Source organism: Sebastes fasciatus, chromosome 11 (assembly GCF_043250625.1).
Source record: "Sebastes fasciatus isolate fSebFas1 chromosome 11, fSebFas1.pri, whole genome shotgun sequence".
Taxonomy (NCBI): Eukaryota; Metazoa; Chordata; class Actinopteri; order Perciformes; family Sebastidae; genus Sebastes; species Sebastes fasciatus.
In genome coordinates, this window is record NC_133805.1 from 7,021,026 (window position 1) to 7,046,067 (window position 25,042).

Consider the following 25,042-nt stretch of genomic DNA (forward strand, 5'->3'; position numbering starts at 1 on the left):
ATGCCTTGTGTTGCAGCTAATAACCATGACCACCTAAATTGAAAGTCATCATCTCCCTTTATCTATCCTTTCACACACCATTAGCTCTAAAGTAACAAATCACAAACCCTCAGTGTCGTCCTTTTCATTGGTGTAGCACTTTTTGCACGATTTAGAAATAATAATTCTGTTGTTAACAGGTTACTAACAAAGTCAGGAGATGTTGTCTTTGTCTTAACCTGCAATGAACTTTGTGCCTCAGTGAGTCAGTCTGGAGCAGTAGCTCAGTGTACTCCACGCTGTTGTTCAGACCACCAGATGTTTGGATGCATTATTCATTCTGATGGGTGTTTTTGTATAAAAAAATCTCAGCACTGTTTGTCATGGCAGCAAGCGAGCAAAACAACAACTGTTTTACGAAACCTGCCAAGAGTTTCCGAATGGTAGCAAAAAACACAACCCCTTTGCTCAGTTGCAGGTTATTTAAACCAATCAAGCTATCTCATTTTCCACCACATCATTCCTCATCATGCAACTTGAAACAGTTTAGCAACAGGTGCAACCGGTTCTGCAAGCTGATCTGTGCAGCAGCCCTCCTCTGAGCTCTGGATCAAATGGACATTGATTTGAAGCATATAAGTATATATATTTAATGCCAGTTTATCAATAAAACTAGTGTTTTGGCAAATGTGGATTTTCCCATACTGACTCAGATAAACCGCAAAACTGCACTTAAGCTGCCAATAGCAGATATTGTGAATTTTAAGATATACAATATCACCACAATGGTCATGCCAAAAAGCCAAAATTACAAGGATCTGATGTTTCTTCAAAAATTACGTACTTGAAAAATCCTCTGATAAAAGCATTTAGAATATGATGGGATGGAAACATTTTAAAGGAATAGTCATCCACGGTTCTGCAGGTTGAAATTTAGGGAAGCACTTCACTGATTTTATATGTGAGGGCGTTTTCACATTAGGTACGATTGATCCGTACCGTGCCCGAGTATGATTGCCCCCCCCTTTCCGCTCAGCTTTCACATTAGTAAAGTTGTTCGGTACCCAAGTACACTTGCGTCATCACCCACATGTATTTGTTTATGTTGAGATCAGCTGTTCTAGTGGCGGAGCATCGTAAAACACATCATTCAAACGGGACAGAAACAACTGGACTAACCGTCGTCGTTAGTCTTTCCAACAATCACCAACTCTAGTTTGATGTGAAAATAGGCTGACTCTACACGTTGTCCAACACGTTGAACAACACTCTACACGCGCAGATACAGACATAGATATGAAACAGTTTTATACGTATACAGATTTCGGAGGAGAGCGGCGGAGTTGAAAAAAGCCTGCCCGTTCAAAACTACTCGCTAACTGCTAACATTACTCGCATCAAATAGCGGTCCACTTCCGTGTTTCTGATGCGAACCATACCCGAGTACACAAGAACTGTACTCCAGACCACCTTTTCAAGTGGACTGGAGTACGGATCGACGAACCGTCCCCGAGTACGGTGCGGAGCGTTCACACTAATCAATCGAACTGGACTTTGGGTACAAGTGTACTCAGATCCAGGCCCGGGTCCCTGATGTGAAAGCACCCTGAAAGTCATATTAGTCACTGGGAGAACTGCTCAGCCTGTGAAAACAGTTAGATATAATGTTTGTTGAGTGTGAGAGAATTACTCTACTAGTGACATCACATGAGTAATCTCAAGGTTGGACTTGGTCATAACACATTTTCTTTACAGAACGCCTGTGTTAAAAACTGGAGGTTGAAAGATGTCGGAATTGCAAGGAGGGTCTAATGAAAGACACTTTTGGGTTGCATTATGGGTAAGATCTAGCGGTTTTGAAGCTTGAGCCATATCAGCGGGTAAATGTCATGATATGTCTTGCTACACTTCACAAAACATCAAGGCTGCGCCCCCTTTTGGAAGAATCTTGGAAAATAAAAGGAAGAAAAGGAATTTCCTGTTACACAGGGAGGCATGCGTGATAAAACACTGCGTCTACTTTGATCTACTGTCTACACAGATTAGTATTTAAAGGCATGCCAAAACCCACAATATGTTACCCATTCTTCTTGCAGTTTTTTTTATGTCCTTGTACATAAAAATAAATAATATGCCTGGAAAAAAACAATCTCTATGATAATTGAAAGTGTCAATCAGAACACAGAACCCACTGGGAATAAGCAAAAGAGGATATTATACAGAATTTGCTCTATTGTGGAGGATTTATGGGGGACATGTCATGAAAAACTGTTCTTTTGGGTATCTGGAGTGCCTACTAACCCACAAACTGTAAAATGAGACAACCCAGTCATTTTTTTGTGGGCTGTCTAGCTCAGGAAACATGGGATTCAATAAATCATTCAGATTTGGCTCCTCTTTCCTATGCATCAGACCGGCACATATGGGTACTTCGCAATAAAGACAAGGCTTATCTATGTATGAATCTAAAAAAAGATATGTATGGTATTGTTTGGAAAATGATTGATGGCGATGTAAAGTACATAAAACATCAGTATGAACCTTTAGAGCAGGCTGCTCTCATAGGGTTCACAGACAACATTTCTAAGCTGCTGGCCAAAACTCTCTTGGTATGTCAGCAAACAGCCAGTCAGCAGAAACTGAAGAAGTCAGTGTACAGAGGAAGAGATCAGAAGATCTGTTGCTACAGTATGTATCTCCTGTCCATGTTTGTGTATGTGTAGCAATGTTATTTGTGTAACTGTAATAGAAAACATTCCTCTTGATTGGCTGCTGTTTTCACTTTTCAATTTGTGGAATGAAGACGTGTTAGTGTTTAGTTTTGCTCCAATTCAGCTTATTAAATAAACCTTAACTGAAGAGTTTAAAAAATACATTTTGGTTAAATTGCATTATATATACATGGAATATTATTTTAATTATGTATAGGTTATAGAAAAATTGTTATTCACTATTTGATTAGTGATAGTGCAGAGCAGAATCGAACTGAAGTGAACTCAAAATTGGAGAAAAAAAACAAACTGAAGTAACTCGACTCCTCTCCTCGGGCGTCTCACCTGGACTTTGGTGGGCAGCATCCAGTGCTTTAAAGAGTCAACTGTAGTGCCATTGGGCAGAACCACCGGGTCACGCAGATCCATGTCTAGAACCACAATGCATGTTGGGTAGCAAACAGCACCTGCAAGGAAAAGTTAGGGGGGGAAAAAAAAACAACACAAAAATCAAATAACACTTACCTCAAACCCTCATTAGCATCTGTTGAATTTATTCATGTTCAAACATTGAGGAAGAAACAGACCACATAGCTTCAGACCACACCGTCATCTGTGGTCGGGACTTTTGGCAACCAGAGGGCTTCTACTGTTTGTGTATGTGTGTGTGTGTGTGTGTGTCTGTGTGCTGCGAGTCTGTTTATTGGTTCGAGTCCTCAGGAGTCTCCTCCTGACATTTAATAACAAAGCATTTAATAATGATCTACCATAATATATCTGTGTAATTCAATAGCTTGACAAACTCTCCAGAACACACGTATTATCTGCCTGCCAGTGTGTAGTATCACAATTTACTTTTCAGTTTGACACTGCGTGTGTGCTGTTCAACAAACATTAAATGCATAAATGCAAAGTGCTTAAGCATGCACGCATTCCATTTAACACTGGGCACGCACATTTAGGAAACTGTAGTAGTAAAAAACTTAAATTAGTACTATAAGAAGTTAGTAGAGTATATGTATTTTGCTGTTTGCATTGGATCAGTGTGGTGAGATGCCTAGAAATGCGTCTCAGTATTTACACAATACAAAGCACTCAGAGCGTGTGTTTAATTCTCTAAGTGGTTTCTTAACAATAGAAAAAGTTTTGTTTTTTTATTTGCATCTGTATTCAGATCTGCATCAAAATACACACACTAGACCTTCATGGGATATATACGGTATGTACCAGTTGAAATAGCACTGCGGTGTAATTGGCCAGACAAACTTATTTAACACCATCAATGTGTGGTATCTGTTGTATCCTCTCAAACTTGTGTACTGTATACTAATGTATACTCTTCATTTTGTCCGTTGGGAGAAGAAGTGCTTGTGCCGACAAACCCACAAAAACTGTGAAATAAGACGACCCAGTGGGCTGCTTTTTGTGGGCTGTGATTCAAAAAGCCATTCAGATTCGGCTCCCCTTCCTATGTCACATGCAGGCTCATTAGAATATACCGCCCTCAGCTTGAGAACTACCTTTGCAAAGGTGCACCATATACTTATTCTTATCTTTTGACCCACTAGAAGTGTGTGGTGGTGTCTGTATCTACAGAGACAGTGCAGCCCTCTGCCTGTATTTTCTCTTTTCTTCTTATTTTGCTGTGTTTGGAACTCTTCTGAGGGTCAGCAAAGAGCTTTTGTGCCCCATGTGGGGGCGTAACCCCCAGCCAATTAATTAAGTGCATTGGGTGTGCAGCCCATCCAGGTTGTAACGCCCCTCGGCAATCATTCAAAATCCGGCAACTGTGCATCTTCCCACAGGGTTGTCCAGTGTTGTGGTCGTGTTTATTTGTGCTTTACAACCTAACTGCTGTGAAACAATCACACAATGACGTTTTATTTCTCTGATTCACTGCCTTGTTCTCGCTAACGCCGCCCCCTCTCTTCATTCACTCTATAGCTCGCTTCACCATCACTGCTCTCTCTTTCCCCCTGTCGCTCGCTACCGACAACTATTATATATTATACCTTTAAAGAGACAGGCACTAAAATGGAGCGTTTCAGACGGATAGTATGAGTAAAATGATGTGTTTTTTGAACATTAAAGCACGTACACGAGTTCTAGTAGAAACCCAAAACACGACTATTAACCTGGACATGAGCATGATATGTCCCCTTTAAGTATTTTATATAGCATGAGCTGGTCGATGACTCAAATCTAAACCGAGTATCAATAGAAAAGGAGGAATGAGTGTGAGAAGAGGAGAAGAAGCACGAGTGTTGACAAAAAGGTGCTCTACCGCCGTGATTGCTCTGTCTGTTCAGTCGAGTGGTGTGTAACCAGACAAGCCAAAGACCAGGCAGGCTACTGTGTGTGTCTTTATTTTAGTTTGACAGAAGGAAGAGTATAAAATCAGGACTGTTTATTTTTGATGGATTACACTCTCATCCCTGAAAGAAGGTTACACTCACCGACATCCATCCCCTGGTCACAGCTGTGCTCTACAGAGTTGAGATCGGGAGGAGGAGAGCACGATCCCTGGAGCTTGGAGCACATGGTGAACTCGGCAGTCCATTCGCCCTCCTTAGTGCAGCGAATCTCCCTCTGGAAACAAACACAGATACGACATACAGTTCATTGTGGTCATCGAATGAACTGCGTGCGGCCTACACTTCTGCTGCACTGTTCTTCACACAGCTCAAGAGAAACAGATTCAGTCAGTTTAGTTCCAACCACAATTTGACAGTCTGTTATTGTTTTACATTGTTGAGCAGTTACATGAAGTTCCCTATACAGACAGGCACTGACAGATGACATCCTTCAGATGAAAACTACTTTAAATACTTTTATCAGATCATCTTTTTAACACGCACACTAAATGTGGATTCTAGAGACGATGGATGGATGGATGGATGGATGGATGGATGGATGGATGGATGGATGGATGGATGGATGGATGGATGGATGGATGGATGGATGGATGGATGGATGGATGATAGATGGATAGATGGATGGATGTATGGATGATGGATGGATGATAGATGAATAGATGGATAGATGGATGGATGTATGGATGATAGATGGATGGATGTATGGATGATGGATTGATGATAGATGGATGGATGGATGGATGGATGGATGGATGGATGGATGGATGGATGGATGATATATTAATGGATGGATGGATGGATGGATGGATGGATGGATGGATGGATGGATGGATGGATGGATGATAGATGATGGATGATATATTAATGGATGGATGGATGGATGGATGGATGGATGGATGGATGGATGGATGGATGGATGGATGGATGGATGGATGATAGATGATAGATGGATGATATATTGATGGATGATATATTGATGGATGGATGATAGATGGATGGATGATTGATGATAGATGATGGATGGATGATAGTTGATAGATTGATTGATGGATGGATGGATAGATGGATGGATGGATGGATGGATGGATAGATGGATGGATGATTGATGATAGATGATTGATGGATGGATGGATGGATGGATGGATGGATGGATGGATGGATGGATGGATGGATGGATGGATGGATGGATGGATGGATTGATGATAGATGGATGGATGGATAGATGGATGGATTGATGATAGATGGATGGATGGATGGATGATGAATGGATGATAGATGGATAGATTGATGGATGAATGGATAGATAGATGGATGGATGGATGATAGATGGATGGATGATTGATGATTGATGATAGATGATAGATGATAGATGGATGGATGATTAATGATAGATGGATGGATGGATGATAGATGGATGGATGATTGATGATAGATGATTGATGATAGATAGATAGATAGATAGATAGATAAATAGATAGATAGATAGATAGATAGATAGATAGATGGATAGATGGATAGATGGATGGATCCTTTTTACTACATCATGACAGAGTTTAATAGCTTCCAGTTTAGAGGAAACAAGTTTCTCACCCCGTCCAACTGATCTAAAATTGACTTGATGGTCACATGACTGTGTTGATATAATGAAGTGACCAAAAAAATCCTTCTATTTGACCTAGAGGAATAAATGGACAGCTGTTGGAATCTTACATTTGCGGTATCTGTAGCATCTGGGCACTGCAGGGTGCAGCGGGTGTCATAGTACAGGCCATTGGTGCAGGTATACATGCCCTGAAACACATCAGGTAGGGCTGGGCAGGATATGGGCTCACAGCTACTTTCCTCCCACTGCCCCCCCTCCTGGCACTCCAGCTTGAAGTACTTCCTGGAGACAACAGGAGCAAATTAATGAATCTCTTAAGTGCTCTTAATTTCTAAGGAACAACGTGGTTCAGAGTTTAAATTATTAAATTCAAGGAGTTAAAGCTGACATATCATTAAAAACTCACTTTTTCAGTGCTTTATGAGGTTGCCAGAGGAACCTGATTTGTTTCAGTTTGAGCAAATATTATAAAAAGTATTTTTTTTTATAAAAGCAACAGCAGCAGCTTTAAAGCATGTAAACATGTTCTAGTAGAAACCCAGGTATGAACATGAAAATGAGCACGATATGTCCCCTTTAAAAAAATGTTTTGTATAATAAGTAACGGACATTTTATGGTGGCTGAAACCCGATTGTGTTGCATCATTCAGAACATTCATTCACGAATTTATAAAAAAAAAACGTTGGATGTACCGAGGTTTACTATAACAAACTTTTACTTTTACTGTTTCAATAACGACACACATACCAAGCGCAGAGGACTGCCCATTCTACAATAAAAAAAAAAAAGATCTCATGGGTGGTGCATGTAGTGTGTAAATGCAACCGTATGTGTTACAAAATACATTTATGTGGGTACATGTGTCAAGGGTAGGAGTAAAGTCCTTTAATAGCTGCATATGTTTGAGAAAGCACAACTCATAAAGATACTTTTTCACCGTATTTGGGTGGAAATTGAATGTATAAAAACTATAAAATGTATATTTTTTTGCTGGCCTTATATGAGAGTAAAAGTCAGCTTGTTAGATATTTAATGCATTTTAATTACAATTCAAGACAGCAATGAAAATGTAGCATTACCGTATTATGTGGTACATGAGCTGAAATGTGTGACGAGAGGCAGCTGACTCCATCTAAAGCGTCTCCTCCCATTAGAAAACCCTCATGTCATTAACAACACGTGAGCTGTGTTCAGTAATGAGCAGTTAACCAGAGGATACAATTGGCTAAGTAATGACGCAGCGGTACATGTTTTATTGGACCCTAATGCCAGCATGTTTAGAAACACAACATGGTTTCGCAGATGATGGACCAAAAACATGCCTCTTTAAATTGTACCCGTCGATATATTTAAGACGTGAGGTTTGGGTGTTCATGTGATTCACTGTTACATAAAAATATCTAAATCAAATATCCTAATTTTATCAAGCAGTGCGTAATGGGATTCTTGTAAAATAAAGGAAAAGAAGGAATTTCCTCCATTACGCAGGGAGGCCTGCGTGATAAAACACTGCGTTGACTTTGGTCTACTGTCTACACGGATTAGTATTTAAAGGCATCGCACAACCCGCAATTATGTGATCCATTCTTCTTGCAGTTTTTTTTATGTCCTTGTACATAAAAAGAAATAATATCCCTGAAAAAAAATCAACCTCTACGATAATTGAAGGTGTCAATCAGAACACAGAACCCACTGGGAAGAAACAAAAGAGGATATTATACAGAATTTGCTCTATTGTGGAGGATTTAAAGGAGACATATCATAATACATTTGTGTATCTTGAGTTCCTACCAACCCACAAACTGTGAAATATGACAAGCCAGTCAGTTTTCTGTGGCCGGCCTAGATCAGAAAACATGTGGCTTCCCTTCCTGTACATCAGACCGGCACATAAAGGTACTTAAGTCAAGGCCCCCTTTTGGGGGATAAAAGATCCCATAGATGTCAATGCAATTAGACGGATGTTTGGATTGTCATTTTGACCAGTTTGAATGCATTCATCATTGCGATACCTTAATAAATTATCACCGCCATGTCCCTTCAGTCTTCCCCCGTCCAACACAGTGGCCGGATATTGCTTATCCAGACATCTCTACATATTTGTTTGAATCACGTTAGGCTAAGTGTTTGCTGCTATAACGTTAATGTATTACTGCAGCAGCCTCCCACTCAAGCTAACGTTAGCTAGCCATTCTAGTCACTGTCACCAGTTTCATTTAGTGATTTAGCACACTGACAGTGAATATTCACATATCGTATATGTGCCTCAAATCTCAGTATGAAAGCCTCGGTTAACCCGCTGCACAACGGCTTTTTGGCATTTTTCCATTTTCTCTCCTGTGGCGGCGAGTTTCTTTCCCCCAAAAGGGAGCGCAGCCTCAGCGATGACGCCATGCTGGTCTGGTCTATAGCTATGAACCATAAAGACCCTCTATTATATCTTTTTTAGGACACGGCAGCGGAACAAATCGGAGATCAGCATTTTAGGATTTATTGTTGGTGCAACCAACTACACAGCAACTCTTCGGCATAGCGTTATTACTATTAGCGGTTTGTTCAAAGTAGAAGTTGACGACATGTTTCAACTTCTCTTTACTCTGTTACCGTCTATGAGGGATACAAGATTGATTTCCCCCAAAAGGGGGCGTGGTCATGAAAGTCTACTCTGGATGACGTATTGCCGGTCTGATGTATGTCACATGCAGGTTCATATTCTTCATCATTCTCACAAGCCAATCAGAGCAGACTGGGCTTTTTCAGGAGGGGGGACTTAAAGAGACAGGTGTTAAACGGAGCATTTCAGACAGAGGGTGAATACAGGTATATTCAGACAGACGGTATGAGAAAAATAATTTTTTTTTGAACATCAAAGCATGTAAACATGTTCTAGTAGAAACCCCAAATACAAGTATGAACCTGAAAATGAGCATGATATGTCCCCTTTAAGGTGCCATATACTGCTATTGATACACACATCTGTCATATGAGTGATGTTAGTATAAATGCTCCTCCAAACCCCGGTAACTGTGGCACTATTCTCTGTCCACTGAGTTGCCACCAGTCCCAAAACACTTACCTCGGTGTCTTCTTTTTGAGGCTCCCTATCACATAGAAGCCTGGGCTGCATTTGTAACGGCAGACAGAGCCAACATCGTGCCCCGAGGCCAGACAGTCTGCTGTTAGCAGCCTGGCATCGGGTATGCTTGGAACCTCTGGACACTCTATCTTGCAGTAGGCCTCTGGGAAAGACCACAAGCCGTCCTCCAAACACACCAGCCTGTCACTGTCACCTGAGGAGAGACGGAGAGGGAGGGGGATTTCAGAGTTCAGTTGGGACAAAGGGAGGAACATGTGCCTAACACGATTGCAGAAAAATATACTTGGTAAACAATGTTCTATTTTTTCCATTTCTATATCTATTATTCTATTTTTACCTCAGCCAAGGAGGTTGTGTTTTCGGTCCGGTTTGTTGGTTGGTTTGTCAACAGGATTACGATAAAACTACTGCTACGATTTTCATGAAACTTGGTGGAAGGGTGTGGGAGCGGATCCGAATCACGTGGGGCGGATGCACGGATTATTTTTATGCCGACATTTTTCATACGACAGTCGTGGCCGGAGGCATTATGTTTTTGGGTCGTCCGTCCGTCTGGTCCAGAGGTGTCAATTCTAGTTCACGTATGGAAAAGGCCATGGCGGAGGTCCGAGCTCTCCGAGGCCCTTCTTGTTGATGTATTGAATTTGTTTTGTTTTGTCTCTAAGATGTAATTTTGTAATGTTTGTAATGCTCGTCTGATTGGTACATATGGATGCATGACCTCCGTAGAATCTACTTCTCGCTTGTGTTGAATGATCAGAAGTCAGAGTTGTTTAGTGTTTAGACTCTTCACTTCTGGAAAGCTTTGACTTCCCCTCTACAACGTTTTGCCAGAATCCAAGTGCACATTGTATGGGACATTACTTTTCTTGAGACTATATAACATTTGCTGACCGCTCTTTAGTGAATTGTTTAAAGACCTGACAGAGCGAGTGCAACGGGACCACAAGCAGGAAATGTCTCGGTGGTTTACTGTAACTTCTTATTTTTCTTTACAAAACCACGGAAATGTTTCTGTGAAATGCTATAATGTAGTGTAACCATATGAAGTAGAGAACAGTCATAAAGTCATATAACTGACTTCACAACCTCCAGTAATGTCAGTTACACATTAATATCTGTATGAAGTTTGCACACATTACCTAACTTTAGCCAATACGTTGTAGCAGTGAAGCCCCTGAGGGTTTATTTCATTGCTTATGAATTCAACTTTTCATTTGAAAGAGAAAGATTGTGTGATTTCTTCTTTCAAAAGTTGCATCGCCTTTTAGCCTTGCTAACACATCTATTTATAAGAGTTATATTTTCTGCACTATCTAACTATACAGCAAGGAATCTTTGTCTGTGTGTCCTTTGCATATCTTGAGAACCGTCCATCAGATCTATTTCACACGTGGCAGGTGTATTGCTGGGGACCCAAGGATGTGCAGTGTCAAAGTTGGTGCAATTCGGACACGCGACATGTTCAATATTAACAAAACGTTGAATAAACAAGCGAACAGTGCTCTGTCCAGCAGTGGGGGTGGGGCTTCAGGACTCTGCGGACTGAGTCGAGCATGTCGTCCGCAACAGGCCTTTACTGCGGCTCATTGACTGCATTACACTTATGTTGCTGGATGCTGGATATACTAACGTTACAACCGAACTCTTCTTCACTCACGGACATGAGCGGATAGCCTACAGGAACAGCCCCATAATAATTTATAACACTAATAACACCAGAAAAATCCTCCACTATGTGTATTTCACCACCAGTTTTCCTAACCGCGAGTAACCGCGCCTCTGGCGTTTTGAACCAGAGTGTATTTCACCTGTATTTCTGACAACAAGTAGCTGTGACTTGGGTGTGTTCTTTCCTGTGAACCGGAGTGTATTTCACTGCTGTTTCTGACCGTGAGTAGCCGCGACTTGTGCGTGATGCAACTATGTGTGAAGTTGTTTTCTACAAGAGCTGCAAGTAGCAACACCACAGGCCAAGCATTCAGCCCGCTCTGAATCAACACATTCCCACTCCCAACTCGTCAAATACCGCCGTCTGGTCAGTGCCCCTTGGCGTCGGAGACCGACACACTGGGTTCCCCCATAGTGTTACTTCTGGACGGACCGGGGACGGCTTGTCAATATACGCTCGTAACATGCATAGTGTCCTTTCAAAATAAACTTCTGTTTTCACAGGAAGTTAGGTTTAGGCAACGTAACCACTTAGGTAGGGTTAGGAAACGGTCGTGGTTGACGTTGACTTCACTGACTGGCGACTCACGTTACTAGCGTCTCACGTGACTGACGGGGCTGACGATACTAAGGACTCACATGACTAGCAACTCGTGTGACTAACGACTCACGGGATTGATGATACCGACTGTCGTGACAAAATAAGTCAACATTACTTTTAGTTTCACACGGGACACAAACACCGGTCTCCTGGTTGAAGGTCTTGTTTGTTTGACCCATCCACCACCCCTCCCACCCGCCGTTAGCGGACTCTGACGTTATTAACACCACTCGTTTCCACCGTCGAATAACGGGTGGGTTTACACTGGAGTTAGTTGAAAGCCCGGTTCGTCATATACTATCACTAAAGGGTGCCTCCGCGCGCCGGTTTCCGCTGCCAAAACGGCGGTATTTGACAAATTGGGAGTGAGACCGGGTTGTCTGAACAGGCACATTTTGAACGGGAACTGCACTAGTACAACTAAAACACAAAAGAAGTACAAGTAGGTCAACAGCATGGATTCATTTCTGTCCCACTAAACATTCTGTTTTCGTTCCATGGCTCCGTCTCGTACAGTTATTATGAGGAGAAGGAAACTACGTCTTCAGCGTTGCCCAAAGCTAATATTTTCTATGCCTGTGTAGCCTCACATGAAGCATGAGTGTTTGGTATGCGTTGAGAATCACAACACCCTAAACCTTTCACATTTTTTATTGGGACTATAAAATGTAATGAATCTTTAACATGGCGTCCCATTTTTATAAGCTATTTAAACATTGCGCTGGTGTTGTGATGACCAAAATCCATTACAGCTGTAGTGGTGCGTACATTGTGCTTTTTTACTGCTGAGCGATGCATGGCGGCTCCTCAAACATATTTCACTCAACCAAAAGCCACAAATAGAATTATTTCTGGGCAATCTGTATTCATATCATGAGTACATGGATCCTAACTGCTGAGTTTACTACGACATTCGAGCGTTCACAGAGGCTTTCGGACCACAAACACAAGTGTGTGAACATCGCGCTTGTTCCACCTAATCACTTCAAGAAGCATCTACTACATTGCGTAACTTGCATTACCAAAAAGGGGGAAACGATTTTTCACTTTAGTGTGTGAACTATGAATTTGTGCGGTGTGTGTGGTGAGTACTCCTAATTATGGGTGCCACGGGCAATATTTGTTCTGACTCATTATGGTGCACGTGGTGTTTTTAAAAACATTGTGGGCATCTGAGGGAAATTGTGCTGTTTGTGTGTTTCAACCTGAATTCCAACGACCGCGCTCCACAGCAACATTTTAAAGGCCATAAAGCGAGCTTCACTGAGAGAAGACGTGGTTGTGATTTTGTAAATGGCATTTCCACTGTGATTTTATTGCACCCCTAACCCTTGTCTTAGCTGTTTTTTCAAACTAATTTCTTTTAAACACTGTCTTTAACTATAACAGGATGCGCCCTGTAAAAAAAAAACAGGCAATTTTAAACCGTAATTGCGTAAAATCAAGGTTTAATGTGCATTTCATTTTATGGACTGTGACTAGTGGAAGCATCTAGCTGTGGTTTGTCTGTTCACTAGACTGAGCTGTAACTATCAGAAGGGTCGTAGCAGCAGAGAACAATAGTCACTGATTGAAAGGTATGTTTTATTGAGAAGGTTTGGCACCATCATTAGTATCATTCAGTAATAATAATAGTGTCATAATCTTGAGACAATACTGTCAATATTAACACAATAACACATTAAATTTGTTTTAGTTCCGATAATTTCTTTAAGGCATTAACGCAACTTGCGATATCGGAGGTTGTAGCGGGTTAATTTTTTTAAAGCTAGATTGAAGATACTGGCATCATATAAAACTACATTGGTACCAACCATGTCATGCCAGCTTGTCGGGAAGGAGGCTAAATAACGCTCCAAACTTGCGCTAAATTTTGGCGAGGAAAAGCTGGCATGGCCATTTTCAAAGGGGTCCCTTGACCTCTGACCTCAAGATATGTGAATGAAAATGGGTTCTATGGGTACCCACGAGTCTCCCCTTTACAGACATGCCCACTTTATGATAATCACATGCAGTTTGGGGCAAGTCATAGTCAAGTCAGCACACTGACACACTGACAGCTGTTGTTGCCTGTTGGGCTGCAGTTTGCCATGTTATGATTTGAGCATATTTTTTATGCTAAATGCAGTACCTGTGAGGGTTTCTGGGCAATATTTGTCATTGTTTTGTGTTGTTAATTGATTTACAATAATACATATATACATACATTTGCATAAAGCATATTTGTCCTCTTCCATGTTGGTAAGGGTATTAAATACTTGAAAAATCAACCTTTAAGGTACATTTTGAACAGATAAAAAATGTGGGATTCATTTGCGATTAATCGTGATTAACTATGGACAATCATGTGATTAATCACTATTAAATATTTTAACCGATTGACAGCCCTAGGGGATAAGGCCAAAGAAATGTAGCAGAGAGTGACAAAGGCTGCGGCTGCATTAACCGTGCAAGAGGATATGGCCGGCGGGGAACCTCCGGGTGTCAGAAGCTCACGCGCAATGCATCCTGGTACAGGTAGGCACTTGCCTCCACACCTCCGTGAGCAGGACGACTCAGATCATTGGTCAAGAAATAACAAAATTGCAAATTGCAGCAGTCAATATTGAGATTTCGGTAAAAAAGCCCTAGTCAATATAACACGCAGTGAGGAATTTATTGTTTCAATTGATTACATTTACCATCAACACTGATTGGACATAAACATAAAAGTTGGTGAATTTTCCCTTTAACAAAAATATGCTAACAATAGACAAGACTAGAACTAATAGACTAGAATAGAATAGACCAGATTAGAATACAGCAGAATATACAAATCTATGACTTACCTTGTAGTATAGCTGGAGATCCACAGGTGAAGGAGCATTGCTTGCCAAATGTGGTTCCCCAGGGGCAACTGAATATGGCGTGGTAGACATGAGACTGATCGGGCAGGCCGCAGTCTACGGGCTGACAGCTGACTACACGATCCCAGGAACCATGGAAACACTCCAGATGAGTTTCTCTCTGGAACAAGAGAAAGAAAGAGAACAAGAGTGAGCGAGGACGAGGGGGGAGCGTCACATCATAACAAACTTTTTTCTCATTTCAAAAAGAATTCAAAGAGGAATGGGGGGGAAGTGGCCATAACACCGTTTAAACATTACTTTTGAGATTTGATGATACAGTAAAACACACTGTCTGTCTTTAAAACATCTTATACAGAATATCACTGAAAGGCATCAATCAAATCGTCTTTGTAGTTAACTATTAAAAATGTACCCACTAAATGTAAAACTGGTCTAAAGAATTGCCGAAACGCTCTCATCCCAACTCATCACATACCGTCGGCGTTACTTTAGGATTAGGCAACAAAACCATTATAGTTAGGTTTAGGAAACAACTACATGGTTGGGCTTAAAACTACTACGTTTGTACGGTGAAAATGACACTGAACGTTGTGAACACGGGACACAAACGAACAGCTGATTGTAACATGACGTACGGGACACGAACAGCGGTCTCCCTGGATGAAAGCCCTGTGTTTGTTGGACCCATACACCTCCCCTCCCGCCCGTTTGGTGTGTCTTTTCGCTCATTAAACCAGTGGTTTTCAAAGTGGGGTCTTTGAGGGGATTCCAGGGGGTCCCCAGCAAAAAGGGGGAATAATTCATTTTCATTATAATTCCATCCATAAGTAACACAGAATCTATGATCTATTTTAGTCATGGGTTTAATACACTTTCTGTAATAAAACATCTATTGTAAAAGCAAAAATCCCATCAGATGGGGGACCCTGGAACAAAATGTTATCAGATGGGGGTCCGCGGTCTAATTTGTGTCAGTTTAGGCGTCCTTGATGTGAAAAAGTTTGCTGCTTTAAATTACGTCACCACACTCCTGGCACTCCTTTCTCAGAGTGTTTACTGTTGCCGCGGATGGGTTTACATTACAGTTAATGGAACACCCAGTGCGGGTCATACCGGCGCTAAAGGGTGCTGTGTGCGTCGGTAAAGAACGCCGATGGCCGTGACAAAGCCTTAATGCCCTGGGGATGAGAACAGGCTGGTATATGATATTGAGCCAGGATCTTAACAATCAATCTAAATCCTTCCTCCTTACTGTTTCCTATCCCAATATTGCCTCAACTCCTTTGTAATCTTTAGAAGTGTTTTTGTTCTCCTGCTTTGACATGCGGCATCAAACCGAGAACATTTGGTTCCCCTCATCATTCTTATTAGGTGTAATTGAGTTACCCCAGTTTTTTGGAAGCACAAGAGGATGCAACCACAAATGGTGATTGAGTAAAACAGAACAAAATATTACAAATAGTGGAACAAATTATTGTATTAGAGTTTGTTGGAAGGAAACACTGAAAGATACGGAACTTAGGAAGGTTATCCTGGCAAAACCTTTTTTCTTTTTTCACCTGTTCTTACTGTAAGTCAGGAACACAGGAGAGAAAATCATTTAGATCAGACTCAGAAAACGGATCACCTGAATTTATTATTCTCACTTTGCCTCTCAGAGCTTCCGTACAAAACCCCTGTCTGTCAATGTGTTTCTCCTGAGACCTCGGTGCTGTTAAATGTCAACACCCACCCAACTGTCTCTTTAAAATTATGCGGTAACACTTTATAATAACCATAATTTATAAATGGTAAATTGATAGTTAATTCAACTTAATTAATAGTTATTTTACTGTTAACAAACAACAAAATGATAATAAATAATGTTGACTATTTATTAGTAATGCTATCATTTATGTTATTAACAGTTTATTGTTGCACACATTATAACATTTTATATACTATACATACAGTATATACATATATATAAGTAACTGGTTTGTAAATCGTCTATAAACATTATTTAGATGGCTATTATAAAGTTGCAACTGATGATTATAATGTCTTGTTAAATGGTTAATAAATAAAGCATCTATAAGCATTATTTTCCGATAGATAATACTTTGTCGATGTTTAATAATTGGTTTCTGGTCCATCTTTCTATGTAATGTTTATAGAAGTTTTACAAACTTTTTCTTCACTAACAAATACTTAATATAGGATATAAAATGTTATATGTGTGTGCAACAATAAACTGATAATAGTTTACTAATGTAATCAGAATTGTTATCGTCTCCTATCAGCTGTGATAAAACATATAATTTATAAACTTATTATTTCATATTACACAAACTAATGATAAAATAACATAAATTATAGCATTACTAATAATTAGTAAACATTATTAATTATCATTCCATTGTTTGTGAACAGTAAAATAACTTGGTTTAACTAATCATCATATTACCATTTATAAATGATGGTTATTATAAATTGTTATTTAATATACTTTTGCCTCAATAGTAACTTAACATTGAAAGGACGTTGTATGATGTCATATCAACAGTGCAACACATAACACAATACTCAGTTGTACCTGGTGGGGTAGGGTTCCCTTGCTGTTGAGGACGGTGACGCTGAAACCACGCTGACACTGAACAGAGCAGCTAGAAGACTCCCCTCCTCCTGTACACCTACAGAGACACACTGATATATAGATAGTGCTTTGGTTTTGTTGCTTCAGCTTTCTTCATTGTTCAGGGTTTCATTCCAAAGGGCCTACCTGACAGAGGCGTGCTCTAGCTGGGGAGGACTGCAGCTGTCCATCTGACACGGCTGCCGCAAACAGCTATTTCAGGGATGGAGGGGAGAGGGAGAAGGAGAGGGATGAGAGGCAGGGAGAGAGAGACACGGCAAGCAACCAGGAGGCCTAGACTCATCACTATTTCTGGGCAAGCGGATTCAATCAGATTAAAGGAATACTCCAAGGTTTTGGGAGGTTAAAAAAAAAAAATAGAATGTAGGTCTTGTCAAAGTTATAGCGATAATAACAAGTTCACACAAATTAGTTTTAACGCTACTTATTTCTTTAACACATTAACACAACTTCTGATTTTTAATTAAATTATTATTTAATCTTTCGGAGGTTGTAGCGGGCTCAGTTTTAAAGCTAGTGAAGTGAAGTGAAGAGTGAAGATATTGGCATCATATGAAACTAGAAAACCTAAGGAATCCATTGGTACCAACCATGTCATACTATCTTGTCGAGAAGGAGGCTAAATAACGCTCCAAACTTGCGCTAAATTTGAGTGAGAAAAATCTGGCATGGCCATTTTCAAAGGGGTCCCTTGACCTCTGACCTCAAGATATGTGAATGAAAATGGGTTCTATGGGTACCCACGAGTCTCCCCTTTACAGACATGCACACTTTATGATAATCACATGCAGTTTTGGGGCAAGTCATAGTCAAGTCAGCACACTGACGCTGACAGCTGTTGTTGCCTGTTGGGCTGCAGTTTGCCATATTATGATTTGAGCATATTTTTTATGCTAAATGCAGTACCTGTGAGGGTTTCTGGACAATATTTGTCATTGTTTTGTGTTGTTAATTGATTTCCAATAATAAATATATACATACGTTTATAGAAAGCAAGCATATTTGTCCATTCCCATGTTGATATTAAATACTTGACCAAACGTGGGTACCTTGTTATTGACGAGTCGTTACCACGTCGTTGTCCAGTCTGGTAATTGTCCATGTTTTCATCCTAGTACTTTAACCCTTTCACGGTGTGTTTTCAGTTCATGAAAGTTCATTCAGATTTTTGGTCTCCTAAAAATGTCTTATTCAGCGTTCGGTTGTACTTAGCTCCACCCTCTCGTTTCACATCTGGTTGCAAAAAAACAAGATGGCGACCGCCGAAATGCTGAACTCGAGAATTCAAAACAGCTGTCCACAAATAGGTGACATCACTGTGACTACGTCCACGTCTTATATAGTCAATGTTACAGTGTTAAACTCCCGAAACACTTGACGTATTCCTTTTATAATATTAATTTTATACACTGCTTCGTGTTTTAACTCAGATTCAAATGTTTTCTTTGCTTAAATGAGAACAACATCTGTATTCAACATCATGAGATGTGTACATATAGTCCTTTTTTCAAGCACTGCAGTGTGAAACAGTTGCTGACATGCTGTGTGTGTGTGTGTGCGTGTGAAAGCATGCGTGTGTGTGTTAAGTAGGTAGTTGTGGGAGAGCCCACCCTCTGATGCGCACCCGGTCAGGGCGAAGGTGCTGAAGTGGCAGGAGGTCCTCAGGGCCACGCCTCCCACTGCCACAGAGGGGGAGGAGAAGAGGAGGATGACGGAGGCCGTGATGAAGAAGGGTCGAGAGAGGTCATGGGTCACATTCACCACCAACGGGTTCCGATGGCATGAGAGGTCATGTGTTCCTGGGTGGATGGAAAGGTTTCGAGGAGACCTTTAGCTTCTAACTTTACCAACAGTTTGTTTGTACTTTGTCTTCATCATATAAACATATACAGACAAATCAATACAAGTCAAAGGTACCTAGTGAGTGGTTCTTGCCAGTAGTATCAGACAGGAGGATGGTGGCTGTCCTCCGACACTGCTCCCCAGACCACGACCCATCTGAAGCCAGGTACACCATCACAGAGGCTGCCACTCCAGGATGGACAAATCCCACCTGGATCAATAATAAAAACAGCAAGAATTTGATAGAAAGAAAGAAAACTAGAATCACTACCTCGCGGTTATATGCCTCAGCCAACCAGTCAAGTTGTAGTTTACGTCCATGTCTGTCCAAAATGTCATCACTTCATCATTTTATTCTGTTAGACGAATTGTGTAAAGTTGAATTATAGCCAAAGATGTGTTTTATGAGGTCACAGTGAACTTGAACTTTGACAAATTCATCCTAGAGTCCAAGTGGACATTTGTGCCAGATGTGAAACGGTTCCCTCCAGGCGAGATATCGCTTTCACAAGAGTGGGACAGATGTGAGGTCACAATGATCTCCACCAGCAAAATTGAACCAGTTCATTCTTCAGTCAAAGTGGTGGATGCTGTAGCATGTTCTAACCTACTGTATGCATCTGCTTGTACATTATGCTGCAGGGCAGGTATGGTTATTGCCAGGGTCTGAAATTAACAAACAACTGGATTTATTCAAGTTTCTCGCAAAAAAAACAACGTAATTTTACACATCATGATAACGTTGTAATTTACCTTCACCCAATAGTCCTTTTTCCTGAGCAGACTTTGAACGCCTCATAATAATAACTCAATGGCACCTCCGGTTAATGTTAGTAGCTTCGTTATTTAACAAAGCAGGACTTCTAATAGCTAATGGCACTAACTCTCATCCTGTTGATTTCAACATAGGTTTGTTGTTCACAGTGTCGCATTATCAGGGAAAAATACGGTGCGTCCCCTCAAGGTTTAGTAGCGCCACGTTGTTGAGTGTTCTTTTTTCTCTCTCCGCCACGTCTCCGCTCCGAAACAAACTGAAACATGCTACGGCGTGCTTATGTGTCATTGTGCATGTGTAACTGTCGGAAAGCATCAATAAGAGGAATCGATAGTCACAGAGACATGAGATGCCAAGAAAGCGGACAACTACGGTTCTCTATTCCCATCACTAGTGTTTTCCCTGCCTGCCAAAGTGGCAGGAGTCCTGATGATTTCATCCGGCACTGCCAACAATTTACCTGCATTTGACGGGTGGCAGGTGCTAATTTAAGACCCTGGTCATTGCATTAAGACTGAAATCAAGTGTTACTGCTGTAAATCCAAGGTGACCTTGGCCTCTGATGGAACTTCAACTTTCCACAGCCACCTGTTTAGCCTACAAGTGGCTGTATACTAGATGGATGTTGGAGTATCACTTTTAGAAAATGAGGAAGGGCTTCCAAAGGAAGACGTAGAACTGTTAAATGAGATGGAAGCCTTTTAGAGAGCTGGCAGAGATTTGATATGATAGGATGGCTGAGGACCGCTTTTCAGATGGAGTGAGACTAGATATTTTAAGGCGAGCGAAGCCTTTCAGAGACAGAAAGAGCACTTCAAGGGAAAAACGAGGTGTTTAAGGGAGAGCTGGCAGATATGGGTGTTATCACGGAGGCTTTTCAGACGATGAAGGAGTCTTTAGGGAGAAGGCGGCCTTCCAGAGGGGTTGCAGAGATGTGCCTGATAAAGAGGGCGTCCATAAAAGAAGGAGGGGGGATGGAAAGATGAGTCACTCAACAAAAAAGTGGAAATGATGAGAGAGAAAGAAAAAAAAAATTAATGAATATGTGCGAGGAAGGAAAGAGGCAGACTCGTGACTGTAAAGGACCCTATAATCCAGAGCACGACAGACGAGGTTTTGAAGCCATCACTCAGATCAACGGCTAGCCTACGCTTAGTCTGGACGTGCAGAGTTGATTGTGGGAACTGTGGCTGGGGAAAGATTAAATAATACTAAACGACTAAATATGAGAACCAGACACAGGTCAGGAATGGAAAACCAGGTCCAAATACAGTGCAGTACACAAACCAGGACATCTATATGAAGCACTGTTGGCTGGTGAATGGTGCTACAAAGATAAGCAGGGCAAGTAGGTATGTGAATCATCTTAACGGCAGCAGTAGCTATTGTAATACTCTGCAAACGTCAAATATCATCAATTCTAAGTAGGGCATGATTGTCCATAGTTAATCGTGATTTATTGCAAATTAATCGCACATTTTTTATCTGTTCAAAATGTACCTTAAAAGGAGATTCCTCAAGTATTTAATACTCTTAATCAAGTTAGCGTGACATGGTTGGTACCAATGGATTCCTTAGGTTTTGCAGTTTTATTTGATGCCAGCATCTTCACTCTAGTTTTAAAACTGAGCCCGATACAACCTAAAAAGTGGCGTTCAAACGAATTTGCGTGAACGTGTTATCATCGCGTTAACTTTGACAGACCTAATTCTAAACGTTACTTTTTCATCACAAATAAACAATTAGTTTATGATATGTAAATGTAAAATCATTTTTAAATGATTAAGAACATGATATGTAATTAACTTGCTCTACATTCTCTGAGGCTCATAATGAACTTATAAATGATGTATTCATAATGATCTATTTATGATAACAAAAATACTATTATTCCTTCAGATGCCAGTATTTTTAATAACTTATTTTAAGTATTTCATTGTAAATGATGAGATAATTATATATATAACACTTGGTCTTCCAATATTAGTTAACTGGTTATGGTCATTATTGAATGATTTTGATGATTAGTACCGACTGGGTAAAAAACACAGCACAACATAACTAGAAGGTTAGTCATGATTTGGTAATCGTCTACGGATCATTAGTACCCATAATTTCCAGTTGTCCTGGAAAATTAGTAATTAAAGTAAAAAAAAAAAATTAATATTATGAATCATGCAATTGTTAGAAAGTTAAGAATGTGTGTGTGTGTGGTAGTTTAAGACAGCAGACTGCGTGAGAGGCCCTTTAATCCCATTTTAAAAAATATTGGAAAGTGCTGGAAGCTGTTAAAGACGGAGTAGCCACCCACAGTCATTCAGTGGAGGGGAAAGCAGATACAGTATGCGCGCACACACACACACACACACACACACACACACACACACACACACACACACACACGTACCTTCAGCCAAAATGGATGTTCCAGGTCATTATTTGTGTCGGACTGGGCTGTGCAAGGGAACCAGGCGTCTGTGGGTTGTTTCTCACTCACCTCCAGGTGCTGGTACCTGCAGATCTTCACACAGAACAAGGGAAACAAATACACAATGCTATTTATATAATAAGTTGTTAAAGGTAATCTTGTTTTTTATTCCAAAATATTAACCGAAATTTTAAGAGATCTTGTTTTACTCTCCAAAAGGTAAACTGACCGTTTAATGTGACAATTACTTCATGTAAAACCTGTTTATCCCATTGGTTATATTACCATCATATAATCTGAATTACAGGTTTCGTGCTAATTTCATGATGTCTATTATGTGATTTTTGTGCCTTGAGAAGAGCCAAAATTCTCTGGTAGTGAGGCATTTGATAGTCCATCCATGCTGACTCAATTCATGACACTTTGATTTGTTCTGTTTAGTTTATTGCACCTTTCCTCATTCGGACACAGCAGCGTAAAAAATCCCCGGGAGATTTGCCAGTTCTGAGATGCTGGACCCAGCGTGTCTGACACCAACAATACTCCCGTGATAAAAGTGGCTTAAATCATGTTCTCATGTTTGGTTTATTGAAGTTTTCAGGGCACACATGGGTCTGCAGTTCACTTTTTGAGTTTCAATGCCCATTTCCGGACTGGTAAATGTACGTAAGTAAATTCCTCTACCTCCGTACATGGAGAGATAGAGCGATAGTAATAGTAATAATTAATATTAAATAAAAAAACACAAAAAATAATAATAATGATAATGATAATAATGATGATGATAATAATAATAATTAATATTAAATAAAAAAACATTAAAAAAATTATTAATAATAATAATAATAATAATAATACATTTAATACAAATAAAGAGATGTAAAAAATAAAAATACAAAATAATTAATAAATATAAAAATAAAAGAGAGATTGCAATATAGGTATTAATAATCTAAGTAAAAATGTATTTAAAAATAAAAAAGTACAAATAAGTAGATGAATATAAAGTTTTCAATTTCAATGTCCATTTCCGGACAGGTAAATGTACATAAGTAAATTCCTCTACCTCTACACATGGAGAGATAGAGAGATAATAATAGTGATATAAAATATTTAGTAAAAAAGCCTTTATTAAATAATAATTATAAAAATCATAATCATAATAATAATAATAATAATAATAAATGAAATAAAAATAAACAGATGTAAAAAAAATAATACAAAATAATTAATAAATATAAAAATTAAAGAGAGATAGTAATATAGTTGTTAAAAATGTAAGTGAAAATGAATTTAAAAATAAATAAAAAATAAGTAGATAAATAAAAAGAAAATGAAAATACAATTTACAGTAAAAACAAAACACCGAGAAAAAAAAGGATTAAAAAGATTAACGACGCCATACTTTTTTAAAAGTTAAATCATGTTCTTTGCCCAGCTGAGCAGAACTTACTTATCTCTGCATCTTTTTTTTTGCTTGTGCTTCATTTGTACAGTATGTGCCCTACTGTGTAGAGGAGGATGTGATGTTGATGTGAGCACATTTCTAAACCTGCGACATAATTTGGGAGCGGTGATGGATCTGCGAGAGGCCTCAAGGGATCGCAGACATTTTATGGGAGATGTCAGAGGCTGGAAAATGATCGATGTATTTTCTGCTAAAGTTGTAAAAAAAAGAACTAAGGGAGTTATGTTGATTCAAAGTTGCTGTGCTGTCACACAAAGTTCTGCCAAAATGTCCTCCAGAGTTATGTGCAAACGGAGGCCCTTCCTTTTCAGGCTTGTCCTTACCCGTCGCTGCTCAGTTTCCGTCTCTTAAAACAGAAATACTTTTATATTAACAAACGATGACCTGACTCATTACAGGCTTGCAATTCAGTCACGCAAGTCACTGTGACCTGAAGAGCTTTGATACTTTTATTCAACCCCTTTTTTGGGCCGGACTATGGTCACAATTTCAAGCCAACTGTACTACCCAGAACCAAAATAGTACATCTTTTCAAGTAGTTTTGTAAATGCAGCCAGCTGCTAATATTGTTGGCCCCGAGTTGAGGATTTCCACAATGGCCTCCGCGGGGAGTTTATTGTCGTCTGGAAGTCTTTTATGTGCCCTGTGGTTTGTGCTTCATACCTTGGTAAGTGACGGCTCCCCAGTGGCAGCGTGGGCGGGACAGTGGTTGGGGTCCTGGTGGGAAGCGGCGGCGGTGGATGCCCACTGATCTGTGTAGCCCAAAGGTGTGAAGTAACCGCAGTCCTGAACGCTGGAGCCCCGCTCGAACTCCTCGCACACGCCGTCGCCGTCGAAAACATAACACTGACTAGGTTCACCTTTGGGAGATGGAGAGGAGAATGAGACAGGAGGATTTATGAAAGGATATAAAGCCTGGTTTCTTAATCTGGCAGAGTATACACTCGTCCCCCACTGCTCGACTCCCATCCAAATCTATTTGTCAGTGAACCAAATCCGAGCAAATC

General features: G+C 40.2%; 1 protein-coding gene across 1 annotated transcript in view; it reads right to left on the reverse strand.

Moving 5' to 3' along the window:
- Positions 1–25,042, reverse strand: part of pappa2 (pappalysin 2) — a 91,235-nt gene that overhangs the window by 21,522 nt on the left and 44,671 nt on the right. The window contains exons 14-24 of the mRNA XM_074650210.1: positions 24,699–24,895; positions 22,547–22,660; positions 19,440–19,575; positions 19,147–19,321; positions 17,649–17,714; positions 17,463–17,559; positions 14,867–15,044; positions 9,746–9,959; positions 6,776–6,950; positions 5,147–5,279; positions 3,036–3,157 (exon numbers count right to left, since the gene is read on the reverse strand). Coding sequence (XP_074506311.1) covers positions 3,036–3,157; positions 5,147–5,279; positions 6,776–6,950; positions 9,746–9,959; positions 14,867–15,044; positions 17,463–17,559; positions 17,649–17,714; positions 19,147–19,321; positions 19,440–19,575; positions 22,547–22,660; positions 24,699–24,895 — 1,607 coding nt within the window. The remainder of the gene's footprint in view (positions 1–3,035; positions 3,158–5,146; positions 5,280–6,775; positions 6,951–9,745; positions 9,960–14,866; positions 15,045–17,462; positions 17,560–17,648; positions 17,715–19,146; positions 19,322–19,439; positions 19,576–22,546; positions 22,661–24,698; positions 24,896–25,042) is intronic.